Source organism: Sinohyriopsis cumingii, chromosome 3 (assembly GCF_028554795.1).
Source record: "Sinohyriopsis cumingii isolate HCF-2022 chromosome 3, ASM2855479v2, whole genome shotgun sequence".
Lineage (NCBI taxonomy): Eukaryota > Metazoa > Mollusca > Bivalvia > Unionida > Unionidae > Sinohyriopsis > Sinohyriopsis cumingii.
In genome coordinates, this window is record NC_142963.1 from 23,054,134 (window position 1) to 23,071,855 (window position 17,722).

General features: G+C 35.9%; 1 protein-coding gene across 2 annotated transcripts in view; it reads right to left on the reverse strand.

The window, feature by feature from the left end:
* Window positions 1-17,722, reverse strand: part of LOC149802535 (chromosome transmission fidelity protein 18 homolog) — a 121,933-nt gene that overhangs the window by 13,957 nt on the left and 90,254 nt on the right. For both annotated transcript variants that reach the window (XM_089951778.1, XM_089951777.1), the window contains exons 18-20: window positions 11,590-11,739; window positions 4,465-4,595; window positions 2,683-2,767 (exon numbers count right to left, since the gene is read on the reverse strand). In XM_089951778.1, coding sequence (XP_089807904.1) covers window positions 2,683-2,767; window positions 4,465-4,595; window positions 11,590-11,739 — 366 coding nt within the window. The remainder of the gene's footprint in view (window positions 1-2,682; window positions 2,768-4,464; window positions 4,596-11,589; window positions 11,740-17,722) is intronic.

Below are 17,722 nucleotides of genomic sequence, written 5' to 3' on the forward strand. Positions count from 1 at the left end.
AAAAAAAGAATAGAATTATGAGTGACTTTGTTGACTGATTTAACGGGTAGCACCTCTGAATTCTAAATTGAATATTTATACATCATTTAAACCTAACATCTTGAATGCTTTATATCAGATAGATTTTATTAACAAATCATTTCCTTTCTTCCAAACTTCAGATAGATTTTATTAACAAATCATTTCCTTCCTTCCAAACTTCAGTTAGATTGGAAGAATGGTGAAATTTATGATACACAGTGGCCTTGGGGCTTGAAGGTGAATGCCAATTTTAAAATATTAATGCAGCTAGACAACAATAAACAAGAGTCTCTCGAAGGGACTGATACTCCAATTTCTGAAAAGATTCCTGACTGTTAAAACTATCTCTGATATTGTAGATTGTTAACAAGATTTTCAATTGGCCATTGTGATGGATATAATGGATGTTGGATTAGCACCATTTTTGTTTAGAACCAACTAGACATCACTAAAAGTCTTTTGGTGGAAACCTAATGTCAGGGCTGTTCCATTTAAACATATATGGTACCCATGGAAGGCAGTTTTTAAAAAATAGATGCCTGGGTACTTTGATTTCAAACAGTTCATATTAAAATGATAAAAAATTGCTAAATTGCATCTATAGGTGAGTAAACCACTTTAAAAGTGCGTTCCTTAGGTCCCAGGTATGTTTCAATGGAACAGCCCTCTGTATTTTCACTGATTTTGGAGCTACTGTGTGGCCATTCGAACACCACCACCACCTCCAAGGCAATCTTCCTAATAAATGTTGTGTATATATCAGTCCTCTGCTTTCTATGGTCAGTGGCCAGGTGTTTTCAAACCCAATAATTGTTTCTCCCTGCTATAAGAGGTCATTGGAGCATACTGACAGTGATGGCTATATGCATGAAAATGAGCAAGACACAGTGATCTTAAACATACAGGTATTTTATTATTGTGTTGAATAGTTCACTCAATTAAATCTGTTGATATTAATAATAATAATAATAATAATAATAATAACAACAACAACAATAATAATAATAATAATAATAATAATTATAATAATAACAATAATAATAGTAGCAGTAATGTCAGATAGGGCATGGTATTTGTTCAAAAACCAAATCTGAAAGGTGATCCTACCTAAAGAGGTTAGCTGTGTAAAAAGGCCAGTTTAGCCAATGCCCATGGATGGCTAGATTGGAATGTTCACACATGTGAATCAACTATTACACCCAAATGTCAGTTTCTTTACTTTCATCTAACCTATTGCAAATATTTCATTATCAAATACTTTTGAACATTAGATACATTTTAATTGTACTTTGCGATCTGGTTGTGGTTTTTGCTCAAGTGGAAATAATATCTATTGGCATTTATTAAGGTACTGATATAAAAGTGTCTAGCAGTAAGAATTAACATATTCATACATGATATGGTTGGAAGTAATGACCAACATAGGTGGATGCACTATTGAAACAGTCATACAAATATCTGGGAAAGAAGGAAAGTGGGTAGAAACTGAGAAACTAATTTATAGTACAAGTCACACAGCTCATGTACACGGTCTTAGTCATTTTTGCAGCTACATGTGTTACTTTGAAGAATTTGATTACACAACCTTTAAATGGTTTTAATTTAAGGGTCATTTCAGTAAGACCTGTTGTCAAATCATATCAGTTGGTACTATAGGACTCCCAAATCGGCTGGTACTATAGGACTCCCAAATCTTGATGGAGAGCTCAAAACAGAACTCAGCCATAAATGTAACCATTTTTTACGATACAAAGTAGGTCAGTGATCTAGTTTTGGTGTAAAAGTACAGAAGTTTATGTCCAGGGCAGAGAGGATGGACACAATTAACCCTGAAAAGAAGATCATAGTGGCCCAGTCTTCATCTATGCTATGTATCCATCCTAAGATACAGACTTAGTGTAAGGTTGGTTCCAACAGAAAAAAAAAATGATGGCATTATACCATGGACATGATTTTGAACCATTTGTCCCTGAAAGTAGGACACATCAACCCAGTTTATGTGTGGAGCATATCTTCATCCTACTATGCCAACAAAGTTAAAGTTTAATGTCAATAGATTTTAACGTGGCTTTAACAATTTTCCAGTCATATCGCTACGATGTCTGCAGTGTGGCAGTTTATAGTGATGTCTAGCACTGGGGCATCATGCCACAGACATATAGCATGATGTCCCACCCAGTCACATCATCCTGACACCAGACCAACCAGTCCTAACACTAACCTCTTAATGCTGAGCACAAAGCAAGGCACCTGTTAATACCATTTTTAAAAGTCTTTGACATGACTCGGCTGGGGGTTGAACCCATCATCTTCTGCATCCAAGACCACTAGGTCTGGACAACAGGAATAGACATAATTTGTAAGTAACTTTGAATAAATCCAAAATTTAGAATTAGAATTTGAGCACTGAAACAATCTTTAAACAAATTTTTTTTTTATAACTCTGAAAAGTAAGTCTCAGCAACCCAACTGGGTCACAGTGCAAGTTTGATGTTAACTAGTTAATCTGTGTAGGACATGTACCCTGGACAGGGACAGAAGGACTAAATGACCGATGGACACATTCATACACACACAAAATCCTATACATACTACCCATTAATAAATGTAGGTTTAATTACAGCAACAAAAGTTTCCCATTAAAGAGCAGGCGGTACTTACTTCCCTTGCAATCATCTGTTTGGTTGCATATGTTAGCTGCCTATGTTGCTTCATTCCTGGAAACCTTACGACCTCCTCCATGTTTCTGTAATGCAGACAATCTTTTAATACTGGATCTGGCCACAAAAGTCTAGGCAGCTGTTCATACTGCATCTAGTTATAATTTATAATGCTGTATTCTGGCATCATAAAATCAGACCATTAATAGGTAAAGATAGGTGAAGAATGCTGAACTTTCAATCATTTTAGGTTTCTCTATCCTGGCTTAAACAGTTGCATTTAATCAATCTAATAAGCTTACGAAATTCTGTCATTTCCTGGCACAAAGATTGCATTTTGGATTTGAATATTTACTGTTGTAGTATCAGACCTGTTTATCCTGACAGACGTCTATCAATAGACACCATCTCTACTTCCATTCTCCACTATACCTTCTAAAGTGTGCATGAATTGGCTGAACCATTGTTCCAAGCAGTTCTTACTACCTGGTTCATATCTTCATTTCTTATTAGGACCATCTCATGTTATTCACAGTGATGATGAATCATCACATTCGTAGGTCTGACTTACTATCCTACAAACATCTGAATTTAGTGCAATAAAGCATTTTAATTCACTTTTGCTTGTGATCAAGCAGAAACCTGGCATTTTTTTAGTAATTAAACATACCCCAATTCCCTAAATGTAGGGGGTATAAACAATTGGGATAGTGTGAGAATAATCAAGAAACCGAACAGAGCAGCACATTTCCCATAATTTCCTCAGTTAATCAATTCTACTACTCCAATTTTCTAAAGCTGCTGACACCACCCTCCATTATTTTCTTGGTAGACTTACCATCACCTTGACCTCTGACCCCAAAATCTATAGGTTTCTTTCTTACACCAAGTGCAAGCCAACGAGCAAGTTTGGTCAAAGAAAATACTCTTAAACAAATGTTATTCATCAAAACCTATTTTTATTGAAGTGACAAGGACTTTGGCATTTTACCTTTTTGATCCCAACATCAACAGATTTTCTTCCACACCTTATGTACAAGTCCTCCACAAATCTTGGTCAGGTAAATGTTCTATAACTAATGGTATTAACAACAACAAAAATTCTTTCTTCAGTCACAGTGACCATGACCATTATACACCAAAATCATTAGGATTCTTTTTTACTCAAAGTCATCCACAAACTTTGGGGAAGGTCCACGACTTAGAACTGAATTTTTTTTGCAGAAATCATTTTTCATTTTTCAGCCAGTTACCTTGATCTCTGATCATCTGACCCATAATCTAATGGCTTTCTTCAGGTGCAAGTTATGCACAAAGCTTAGTCCATGTCTGTTATGTCAGACTAAAAGTTACTATGCAGACATTTTTTTCTTCAGTCAATGACCTTGATCATTTACCTTTTGACCCCCAAAATCAATAGGCTTCTTCCTTAATCCAAGTGCATACTATTCACAAAGTTTGAAAATGGTAGATGGTAGAAAACCAAAGTTATTGTAAGGACACAAAAAAGGAACAGACAGACAGGTGGAAATAAATAACATTCTCTTATGGGGAGTGTGAATAAAAATTGGAAAAGTCAATGATATGCAAAGCTGATACCAGCATTTGTCCAACTTGTTGAAAAGTTGGTATTGATAAACTGCATTCTGTGTGAACAATATCTAATACATTCAAAACAGAATGCAGCCCCCGTCGATTTTTTGCAGTAGTGTTTGCAATATACACAGATCTAGTCACATTTGGAACTGATTGATAATGTGATAATTAAAAACTGAGAACTAACGGGTCCAAAACGTAATTATACTGCCCATCTGCAGTCTTCTCCTGGTGATACGTCATATTATAGGCAATCATAATTCGGATTAGCTGCGCCAGGTCTTCCTTTTCTCGTGCACTATACAGCTGGGTATTTACCTGTAAATGTACAATATATCATAGTTAAAACAAGTTACTCTGTGACTTTTCAAAACCACACAATATGAGGTTTTCTCAATATTCAATCATTTTATTCATGGTTTATAAATTTTTGTTGATTACACAGTTGCTTGAAACAAACATTTCAAGATCCATTGGAAAGTGTTCCAGCAATAATAATTTTAAAAAAATATATTCCAGGTGTGTCTGACAGCCAAATTAAGTACTCTCGCCGACATGAATATCTGGACATTAACCTTTATTGTCACAACTGTGTGTCAGTCCTGGCCTGAAGTAGTCTCGGTCGGCAAATCAGGTTGTATTATATGCTTGCTTATCAGTAAAGAATGCCTACATGAAACTTATCCATCAACATGACCCAGTTCCAATATCAATCTTGATTTTGAGAAAAGAATGTATCCCCAATAGAACATGTATTCAAATTATCATACCTTATTTTCTTTAAAAAATGCTTGAAACAACATTGACAAATATGGTAATGGTTGCCCTAAATATGTAATGGAGCCAGATCACTTAGACTGGTTTAGAAATTTGCCATTAATTGTTCTCTAATTCTAAGTATGAAGGCCAAACTGACTACATCCAAAATGAGGTCATCATGGAGAAACATTCATTTGAAAAAACTGTGACTTGAATAACTTGCATGTTGTAAATGTTGACCACTTCATTCAAAATAAATGTTAACAGTTTAGCTTACTTGAAAAGGAAAAACAAAAATAACCTGCATTCATATTTAAACACTTTATATCGCACAAGTTAAGTGTTATGTGTATTTAATTCATATTGACTGCTAAACTTTTGTCCATTATTTAAAGTTGTAAACTTGTTTACCTAGAAAGAGTTCAAGGTCAGTAGTGCTTACATACCAACTTGAATTGTGTTACTTTATACTGGCTTGTAAAATAAAACTTGCTAGATGTCCAGCAATTTGTTGACTTTCTAAAACGATTATAATTTTCACTAATAAGGTGTTTAGAAAACTGGAGGGCCTGGTTATTTAGGTTAATTAAACTGAAAATAGACATAAAATATTCTTTGGGTTTATTCCCTTATAAAACCATTCAAAATATTAGTCACTGGTGGCACTGCTTGAACATCATCAGAAATAACTCTAACAAGTGGGAGTCATCTTATCAAAAATTGTAAGAACCATGTTTCATCATCATTTTTTTAAATAACATATACAATAGGTTTAAACTATATTACCTACCAGTACTGTCACAAAATGTCATTAAATTTGTAATTAGTTTTACAAACGTTTTAGTACCAGACCATACATAGTGCGATCAGTTCAATGTTTTTGGGGGGGAATTAGTGAACATTTAGAACCGATCTTTCTCTCTTCAAACTGCCACTGAAATCCACAATTACTTTAACTATCAGGAAAATAACCACCAGGCGTTGTCTTATCATATCTTTTTCATTTAATGTTTATATAATGACAAAACCTGGGACCAGTCTGAGCTATATTTAAACAGATTTTCAATAGCAAGGCAGCGTTTAGTACCACTTTTATAAGTCTTTGATATGACTCGGCCAGGGTTTCAACCCGTGACCTCCCACATCCAAGGCAGACACTTTAACCATTAGGCCACTGGAGCAGTCCACCACAACAGCCTGCATTAATCAAACTTATGGAATATTAAGAACTATGAAGCTGGTATTTTGCTATCTTTGTATATCTACAATAGAACCAAGCAGACAACTCTCAACCACACAAAGGTTTCACTCATATCTTTCTGAAATGAACTAACTAGTACACTTCATCTGAACACTAACTAGTACACTTCATCTGAACAACTTTTTATGTGCATTGGACAATTTATCAAATTTTTTTGTTAACTATTTCTATTAAGACTAAGAGCAGAAAGTTATCGGTTACCTTTGTCACATCAAGCTACTGTGGTTGAGATGAGTAAAACTGCAATTTCTACATTCAACGCAAACAGTAATTTGCATGGTAGAAAAATGAAGAGTGGTGGTGGTGGTGGTGGGCCACCATGCATAGCCTATCGTATGCTGAAAAATGGCGTTAAACCCCACAACAACAACAACCCATATTTTTTTTTAATAGCAGTAATACATTACCTGTTACTATTACAGTGCTCAATTTACTGATCAGGAGGATTATGACTCCAAACAAAAACTGGTACAAGAAAAACAACTGCACTGGTCCTTACAACAGGAGTGTTCATTACTATAAGCTGTTAGATGTCTTGGTCATGACTGGACCCAATGACTAAATGCCTTTACCCTGGTGCAAAGATCAAAGGTAAATGGATAAAACGTGTGGCCAACAGAAGGCAGCTCTTATAACATTATCCTAAAGAGTGATTCAAGTTGGCCCAACTTGCAACAATGATCCTAAACTCATGGATTTTAATCTCACAAAAAGAAAAGTCCCTCTTGTCAAGGGACTACATATTCTCTTGAAAGTGAAGACAATCTAAATGGAAATGGTGGCTGCCAAAATATCAGATGTACCCAGAGATGATTTTGATACTTTCTTTTACCTTTAGGGGAAGCCAAATACAATATTTAGGGTCTAACTGGGAAAAGGAGCCCATCTTGATCATCCCCAGCACAGATAAGAATGAGACTGGGAATCTCAGTAGGACCTAGCTTCCATTCTGCTGATCACATAAAAATCTACATTACTTAAACATGAACTGAATTCATTCTTAAATCTAAGTGATTTCACAATTAACTGGCATTAATTGTTTTAATATGCTTAACAGTTGGTACATTCTATAAATGTGTAAGTGACCATTGTTTTCTAACTGGTGACTGGAGAACACAGTCTATGATGCACTGGTTGACTTCAGTTACTAGTATCATGTGACAAATTACAGCCGATGGTATCATCATAGGCCGTCTTTTATTAATACATGGACACCAACAGATCACAGGAAGGATTTGTGGTCACATGTCATAGTTACATGCATGCTCAATGAGGCATTTCTGCAGAGCTTAAGTGACTGACTTAAGAGGGTGGCTTTCGTACCAGAATCAATTTCAGCAATCCCATGTACTGTCAATGAATATCTTAGCTAATGGACTACTTACAATAGTGTCGCATTTGAGACATAGGTATTTCTGGGTGTATAATAGTCTGTAAGGAATATCTAACTCTGGGTGTATAAAAGCCTATAAGAAATATTTAACTCTGGGTGAATAATAGCCTGTAAGGAATACTGGGTGTAAAATAGCCTGTAAGGAATATCTAACTCTGGGTGAATAATAGCCTGTAAGGAATACTGGGTGTAAAATAGCCTGTAAGGAATATCTAATTCTGGGTGTATAATAGCCTGTAAGGAATACTGGGTGTAAAATAGCCTGTAAGGAATACTGGGTGTATAATAGCCTGTAAGGTCTATCTAATTCTGGGTGTATAATAGCCTGTAAGGAATATCTAACTCTGGGTATATAATAGCCTGTAAGGCCTATCTAATTCTGGGTGTATAATAGCCTGTAAGGAATATCTAACTCTGGGTATATAATAGCCTGTAAGGCCTATCTAATTCTGGGTGTATAATAGCCTGTAAGGAATATCTAATTCTGGGTGTAATATAGCTTGTAAGGAATATCTCACTCTGGGTGTATAATAGCCTGTAAGGCCTATCTAATTCTGGGTGTATAATGGCCTGTAAGGCCTATCTAATTCTGGGTGTATAATAGCCTGTAAGGCGTATCTAATTCTCGGTGTATAATAGCCTGTTAGGAATGTCTAATTCTGGGTGTAATATAGCTTGTAAGGAATACCTAATTCTGGGTGTATAACAGCCTGTAAGGACTATCTAACTCTAGGTGTATAATAGCCTGTAGGGACTATCTAATTCTGGGTGTAATATAGCTTGTAAGGAATATCTAACTCTGGGTGTAATATAGCCTGTAAGGAATATCTAATTCTGGGTGTATAATAGCTTGTAAGGACTACCTAACTCTGGGTATATAATAGTCTGTAAGGAATATCTAATTCTGGGTGTATAATAGATAGCCTGTAAGGAATATCTAATTCTGAGTGTATAATAGATAGCCTGTAAGGAATATCTAACTTGGGGTGTATAATAGCCTGTAAGGAATATCTAACTCGGGGTGTATAATAGCCTGTAAGGAATATCTAATTCTGAGTGTATAATAGATAGCCTGTAAGGAATATCTAACTGGGATGTATAATAGCCTGTAAGAAATATCTAACTCGGAGTGTATAATAGCCTGTAAGGAATATCTAATTCTGGGTGTATAATAGCCTGTAAGGAATATCTAATTCTGGGTGTATAATAGCCTGTAAGGAATATCTAATTCTGGGTGTAATATAGCCTGTAAGGAATATCTAATTCTGGGTGTATAATAGCCTGTAAGGACTACCTAACTCTGGGTGTATAATAGTCTGTAAGGAATATCTAATTCTGGGTGTATAATAGATAGCCTGTAAGGAATATCTAATTCTGGGTGTAATATAGCTTATAAGGAATATCTAACTCTGGGTGTAATATAGCCTGTAAGGAATATCTAATTCTGGGTGTATAATAGCCTGTAAGGACTACCTAACTCTGGGTATATAATAGTCTGTAAGGAATATCTAATTCTGGGTGTATAATAGATAGCCTGTAAGGAATATCTAACTCGGGGTGTATAATAGCCTGTACAGAATATCTAACTCGGAGTGTATAATAGCCTGTAAGGCCTATCTAATTCTGGGTGTAAAATAGCCTGTAAGGCCTATCTAATTCTGGGTGTATAACAGCCTGTAAGGAATATCTAATTCTGGGTGTATAATAGCCTGTAAGGAATATCTAATTCTGGGTGTATAATAGCCTGTAAGGAATATCTAACTCAGGGTGTATAATAGCCTGTAAGGAATATCTAATTCTGGATGTATAATAGCCTGTAAGGAATATCTAACTCGGGGTGTATAATAGCCTGTAAGGACTATCTAATTCTGGCTGAATATAAAAGCAGCTAATTAGATACCAAGGTGAAATATGTTTGAGCTATGTCAAATTTAAGTATATGGTTTTGATTTAGAGTTTTGATCTGATGCAAGTTCATAAATCTTAATTATGTCATCATCATCATTTTTTAATTTTATCTGACAATCTTTCTGGTCATGAGGTCCATCGCATTACTGTGCCATAACAAAGGCAAGCTGACAAGCTATACATGGTGGAGGAAGAACCTGGGAAAACCACAGGAAGAAACACCAACCCGCATGAAGCTACTGGCAAATTGGTTGGGCCTGAGACTTGAATCTATGCCGACAGAGGCAAGGTGTCAGTGATCTGTAAAGGTTAGTGCCTTTGATTACCATGCCACCTGAGGCCCACTCAGCTTGTGTTTGCTAAACTGTATATCTGATTTATGTGCAATATGAAAGGATCTCTTGTGTCCAATCTTCTCGTACACAAGGTGTAAATATGTTTCCAGCATAGATGAGCAGCTATCAGAAGAGGACTGTATTGATTTTCAGGGTTAGTAGCAAATTTCTTTCAAACTTTTCAAGGTTTTTCAAGGTTCAAAATCGTGTTTTTCAAGGTGCATTATTACATTAATTTTAAAGGATACATAAATGAAACTATGTAAACACAAGTTAATACTTACTGTTATTCCATACGAAGAAACATTTCTTGCAAACGTATTTAAAAAAAATAATACAAATAAAACATGAAGTCAATAGTTTGATCATTAATATCTTTCCCATTAATATTAAACATCCTTTATCTGTGCATTAGAATAATGTAGTCACCGAACAAAGTTCATTTTACTCTGTCTACACTACACTATTTCCAAAGTCCAAAATATTTTAGAGTGAATTTTTCAGTTCTTGTAGCTTGTTATCAAGCTGTTTTTGAAGAGCTCCAAGTTTAGCAATTTTGTCCTTTTCACGTTTTCTCAAATTATTTTGATGTCATGATAAAGGAAATTTTCCTATGGATCTTTTGCTTTCAAAGCATAGTAATCAGCAGCAGATGTCGTTTTCTCAATGTCTTTTCCAGTACCTTCCTTTCTTCAACATTCATCCCCATAAATAAAAAAAGTAAAGATATTTGTTTTTTATATTATCGCATATTTAAAAACAGTGTATGGTTATTTTAAACTATTTTGTATTAGGTATATTAACATTTCTCTCAGCTTAGCTGTATTCTATATTTTTAGATTAATTGTGTTCATTGCAATTATCATCTGTTCTATTTCCACTCAATCCCAAATTAAGTCTATATACAATTTCTATTTTAAAACTTCACAAATGATTTCATGATGAAGACTTCCTGTTTTGCCTGTATTAAGCGCCATTACAAGAGCTTGGGCTTTTTTCATTCAGCTGTATGTGACCAAGAAGCACTCTCTCCCACTGCATGCAAATCAATATCCTTGTGGCATAATTTGCAATTTGCAAAGCTCTGAGAAAGATCTCATAATCCCAACTTTATATTTTTCTTCATCTAGCCAATGAAGTTGGAATCAGCAGCCAGCCATGTCAAAGTGAATGATTCAAATTTAAACCACTGATACAATTCAAAATTTATGACTGCACAGTGGCCAGTTGTGGGAAAATTTCCATTCCATCACAAACTTAGCAAGAGATTGTTGTCTTCTTGGATTTTTCCCCTTTTCTTTTCATTTAATTCTGTAAAAGGAAAACTATTTATTAATTCCTTTTAGTTTCATGAAAATCAAGACTTTTCATGTTACCCAGACAATATTTTAAATTTTCAAGGTGTTTTGAAGGCCCTGAGGGAACAATTCATTTTTCAAGGCTTTTCATGGTCCCCTAAAGGACCCTGGATTTTATAGATGAAAAGTATTCTGAGAATTATAGAATGGGCCTGGTTTTCACCTACATAAGCCTAAACTTTAGTTTAAGTCTAAAACCCATTGATCTGGTTGGCTGAAATTTAAGTCTGACTATAAAGTGACCAATCAAATGTCTTAAATCTATATGTATACTGGTGAAATTATTACGCATACTCACAGGCCTGAATGAAGGCTGTATAATATCTGTAAGAGGTGGGAGAATCTCCAGCAAAGTGATCGACTGGTTTAGGAACTTTCTAACCATTGGGGTCATGTCGGACATCATGGTGTTAATAAGATTTTGGCACTTGGACATCTTTGTAAAGGCCTGAAAACACAAAATATATTATATGTTGTTTACTGGAACATGCATTTTGAAATTTGAAAACAAAAATTGAAAAAGAGAACAGGAGTGTTAGAAATGCAAACATCAAAATTCCAGACTGCAGTTTGTGAACAGTGATCAATTTTGGAGGTACTCTAAGCAAGTGGTACAGCTTCTACAAAAGCTGCCAGTGGTTATTGATAACCAAAAATGTCTTAAGTCAGTCTCAATTATCAGAATGGTGAGCAATTTTCTTACATACATACATACATACATACATATATATATATATATATACACATACATACATACATACACACATACACATGCAAACCCATGTTGAGGAAAAAGTGTAATCCAAGTGGTTAAAAAGAGTAATGTGAGTAGAAAAAGAGTAATCCACATATGACACGATAAAAATTCAATGCGCATGCATACAAAATGAATTATTCATCCCTCTGGTCTTTTAACATCAATTAGTGCTTCAAATTTCCATATGCAGCACTTTTAGCTTTAAAAAGCAATAGACTCTCATATTGCATTTCAAAACATTTTGTACCAGCTGAGACCATGAATGTTTTGCACACCAGTAGAGCGCTAAGTACTGGATTGCTGAGCCTGGATCTGAATGCAGTTTTACTTTTGTTAACAATACTGAACAATCTATCACAATCTGCATTAGAATGGTAAAGAACCAATATAACTTCATAACCTGATAAAGAATAGGAAATATATATCTTCCAGTTATTGGGTCTTTTAGCTGGGAAATAGGGTGCCATTGCACATCAACTTTGTCTACATGAAGTACAGTCAAGTAGAATGCCAATTTGATACTTCAGGAATTCTCCTTATAATTTATGAGCAGCCAATTTATACAATTTTTGGGGTCATAATCAGGCTGAATACAACTTTTTGTGGTCATAATCAGACAGAATACAACATTATGTGGTCATAATTAGACTGAATACAACTTTTTGTGGTCATAATCAGGCTGAATACAACTTTATGTGGTCATAATCAGACTGAATACAATTTTTGGGGTCATAATCAGGCTGAATACAACTTTATGTGGTCATAATCAGGCTGAATACAACTTTTTGTGGTTATAATCAGACTGAATACAACTTTTTGTGGTCATAATCAGACAGAATACAGCTTTTTGTGGTCATAATCAGGCTGAATACAACTTTATGTGGTCATAATCAGACTGAATACAATTTTTGGGGTCATAATCAGGCTGAATACAACTTAATGTGGTCATAATCAGGCTGAATACAACTTTTGTGGTCATAATCAGACAGAATACAACATTTTGTGGTCATAATTCGACTGAATACAACTTTTTGTGGTCATAATCAGACTGAATACAACTTTTTGTGGTCATAATCAGACAGAATACAACTTTTTGTGGTCATAATGAGGCTGAATACAACTTTATGTGGTCATAATCAGACTGAATACAATTTCTGGGGTCATAATCAGGCTGAATACAACTTTATGTGGTCATAATCAGGCTGAATACAATGTTTTGTGGTCATAATCAGGCTGAACACAACTTTTTGTAGTCATAATCAGACTGAATACAACTTTTTGTGGTCATAATCAGATTTAATTACAATTTTTGGGGTCATAATCAGACTGAATACAACTTTATGTGGTCATAATCAGACTCAATACAACTTTATGTGGTCATAATCAGGCTGAATACAACTTTACGTGGTCATAATCAGGCTGAATACAACTTTTTGTGGCCATAATCAGGCTGAATACAACTTTATGTGGTCATAATCAGACTGAATACAACTTTTTGTGGTCATAATCAGACTGAATACAATTTTTGGGGTCATAATCAGACTGAATACAACTTTATGTGGTCATAATCAGGCTGAATATAACTTTATGTGGTCATAATCACACTTAATACAACTTTATGTGGTCATAATCACACTGAATACAACTTTATGTGGTCATAATCAGGCTGAATACAACTTTATGTGGTCATAATCAGGCTGAATACAACTTTATGTGGTCATAATCAGGCTGAATACAACTTTATGTGGTCATAATCACACTGAATACAACTTTATGTGGTCATAATCAGGCTGAATACAACTTTATGTGGTCATAATCAGGCTGAATACAACTTTATGTGGTCATAATCAGACTGAATACAACTTTTTGTGGTCATAATCAGACTGAATACAATTTTTGGGGTCATAATCAGACTGAATACAACTTTATGTGGTCATAATCAGGCTGAATATAACTTTATGTGGTCATAATCACACTTAATACAACTTTATGTGGTCATAATCACACTGAATACAACTTTATGTGGTCATAATCAGGCTGAATACAACTTTATGTGGTCATAATCAGGCTGAATACAACTTTATGTGGTCATAATCACACTGAATACAACTTTATGTGGTCATAATCAGACTGAATACGACATTTTGTGGTCATAATCACTACTCCCATATGTGGCAGTACAAAATGGACAAATTTTCATGGCTTCTACTTTAAGTGAAGTATTTTCAGGTAACGCCAAATAATATTTCACGATTTTGTTCTTGCACATGCATATTTTCTGTAATTTTGGAATCAGGAAACATTCATCTGAACTGAGAGACAACATTATTTGCTACTGGTAGGGATAGTCCATATTCTATTAAAAACTTGGCTGATAACACCTCTGCAGTTATAACATTCATGTCTGCAACTGAGTTAGTAAGAGGATCTAATTTTATGTTTTGTTTTTTTTTCTCAAGTGTTTTTCCATATCAAATTAACCACTATGACCACTATTAAAATCCTTTCCACACAGCCTGCAATGGGCATTAGGCTGCCTTAGAATGGAACACTATATTATGGCATTCATGTATTCATCATTGAATCTTTGGAGGAATCGGGGTTTTTTTCTTTCTGATCCATCTGCGAAATTATTTGAAAAACATTTTTGCATTAACACACACACAGACCAGAATCCATTTGATGACTTTTAGCACCAAATATTACAATTCTTTCCATGCTGCATGCAATGGGAATCATGCTGCCCTAGAATGGAATGCTGTATTATGTCATTCAAGTTTTCATCTTTGGAAACTGTTTTTATAATCCATCTGTGAAATTATTTGAAAAACATTTTTGCTCTAACACACATATCGACTAGAATAAATTTTATGGCTTTTAGCGCAAATACCCATAGACTGGTTCTGTACCAAATATGAATTAGAATCTGTGAATAAAGATTATAAATTATAAAACCATTTCCATCATTGTGAAACCCTGCCTACTTTGACTTTGTCTTGTTTTCATTTGGTTCATGGCAATCTCATAAAGTCCCTCATCCTGTCCTGGAAAGCAAATTTTAAGTAAATTATGTTTCTCTCAGAATATTCACCCAATCAAATTATGTCAGAAATATTAGCCTGCTACCTCACAAATCCAGCCCTACTAAAAGACAAAACGGTCTCTTCCGGTCTATTTCCAAAATATAAAGGGCAATAACTCTTGCTCATTACATTCCCTTGGCAACATCGGTCGTCACTTGTTTTTATCTTAGAGACATACTAATGAGGATGCTTGCATGGCAGGGTGGTTGGGTGGGTTTTCAAGTAATGTGATTGAATAAGTATTCTTGGAGAAACATTAATTTACTAAAAACTTTTCTTTCTCATAATGTGGTTGGGTAAGTATTCTCGAAGAAACATTAATTTACTTAAAACTTTGCTTTCTCATTTGAATACATTACCCAATCACATTACATTTTAGAATAAGTAACAGGAGGAGGGGATGCTAAGCATCCAAACCTCTATGTCGGGTATCCTTCCAGGGAAGAATAGGTGGATTCCCCATATGATTGATAACCTGTTCTCCTACTTACATAAGCAACACAGCCTGGTATCACTGGATCTGTGACCCTTATCTACAACTAAGAAGATGAGATTGAAATCTTTCTTAAAAAATTCCGCTGGTGAATCCAGCAAAATTAACAGACTGTACTGATTGATTTAGATGGGTCTGGTCACCATCAGTTCTGCCACCACAAGACCTACCAGAATCAGGGTTTGTCTTTGCAATGCTAAAATCTCCGAGATGAAGACTCGAGAAGGTTGACACTACAAGCCAGCCAGCAGCTTCTATTATATCTTGGACTGAAATATTGTTTTTGATCACAAGCCTTGCAGCTTTTGAACAGACATCGTCATGAGGCGACTCTGATCTGGTGAGACGTCAGAGTAGACTGAGCGTACAATCTACTTCAGCCATAAAACAAAGGCTTGAGGGGTGATATACTGCATTATGGCTCACACCAGAAGGTAGAGGCATTTGCACATGCCACAACTTGTCTGTGAGTTTCAAGTAGTGCTTGATAGCACGAACAGATGATTTCATTGCTGCTGTTCTCGATCTATGTTTAAAAAGTGTCCATGACAGCCTTCATTTCTAAGATGTTGATGTGAAGAGGCCATTCCCCTGGCTCCCATGTGTCGCTGACCTCAGTCAAGGTCGGCAACTGGTGGGCACCACAACCCTGCACACTGGCGTCAGTACCCACCGATATTTCCACTTGCAACTTCTCCAGCAGGATTCCCAGGGTCAGCCAACCTGGGTTGAACCACTGATGCAGAAATGATCAAATCTCGGGCATGATCATGTCTGTTTGATCCCCTTTAAGTGAAAAGGGGCACCATTTGTGTTCGCAATATCCACATAAAAAAGACAGCCAAGTTGGATCAAGTCCACTGCTGCACTGAATAAACTAGGTCGTTGCAAAACTCTCTTTCTGAAATCCAAGTCCTGTTTCAAACAGATTCAACGAGCTTGACGATTCTGATTACGATGTATAAAATTCTGGGATGGACAGAGGTCTGACTTTTCCCGGTTCACTAGAAAGCCTAGATGATCTAAAAGAGAGAGATCATTCCTGCCTTGGAGTAGAATATAACTTACCATATGTTTCCGGTACAGTCATCTTTGTGGAACAGGGGTGCACAACCTTTTTGGCCAAGGGCCAGATTGCATTTTCTAAGATCACTCGAGGGCTGCAAACACGATGCTACATGTTCTATATAACAGCGACTTGGTAAATGAAATTAATGTTAATAAATGTTGTAATAAACTACCGCTTGACATGAAGGTTTTATGTAATTTTATTTTAGTAGCCCAGTGGATTTCTAATTTCTTTAATATAATTACTGTTTACGGGCCAGATTTCTGTATTGTTATAATTTGACCTGAGGGCTGGACAGAACACGTTCCCAGGACGGATCACGCCTGTGGGTTGTGCACCCCTGTTGTAGATGATGTCGACTGTTGAACAGGGTGATGACATAATACATAATCCCAAGGGCCGATGTTGAGGCCAAAAGGAGAACTCTCAACTGATAAACTGTATCATGGAGAATATGTTCATGACATATTAGTGAGCATGAGACTGAGAAGATCCCCTGTCCTAAGGCTGCTTAACATCCCTTCACAATGACAAGTGCTGAATGGTTCCAAATGCCCTACTGGGTTGAGTGGGGTGATGGAAGGGCACTTCAGAGCAACCTGCCTCCCAACTTCCTTTATTCTTCCTCCAGAGCAACAGTGACCCAAACAGATTCATCAGGAAAGGAAGGGCATGAAAATCAGTGAGAGATGTGGATCACAGATATGCTACACATCATATCAGAAGTAAATTGGCTGAAGCAGTCAAGAATTGGCCATGATATGGTGAGCAGCCCTAGTCAATAACTCTAGCAATCCTGGCCATCGCCTCCCAAGCGAGGCTATTGCTGGGAGTCTGAAAGATGCAAATGAGACCAAATCCAACAATGAAGAAGGTACAATGACATCCTGAACCTGGTCTGATCGGTATGAAGCATATCTGTCTGCCTTATAAACCAGACCAGCAGACATATGTACAGCTGCTGTATTTTTGTCAAGTACTAAGAGATAAGTATTGAAGATGCCTGCTACCTTAAGTTCATCTGATAGG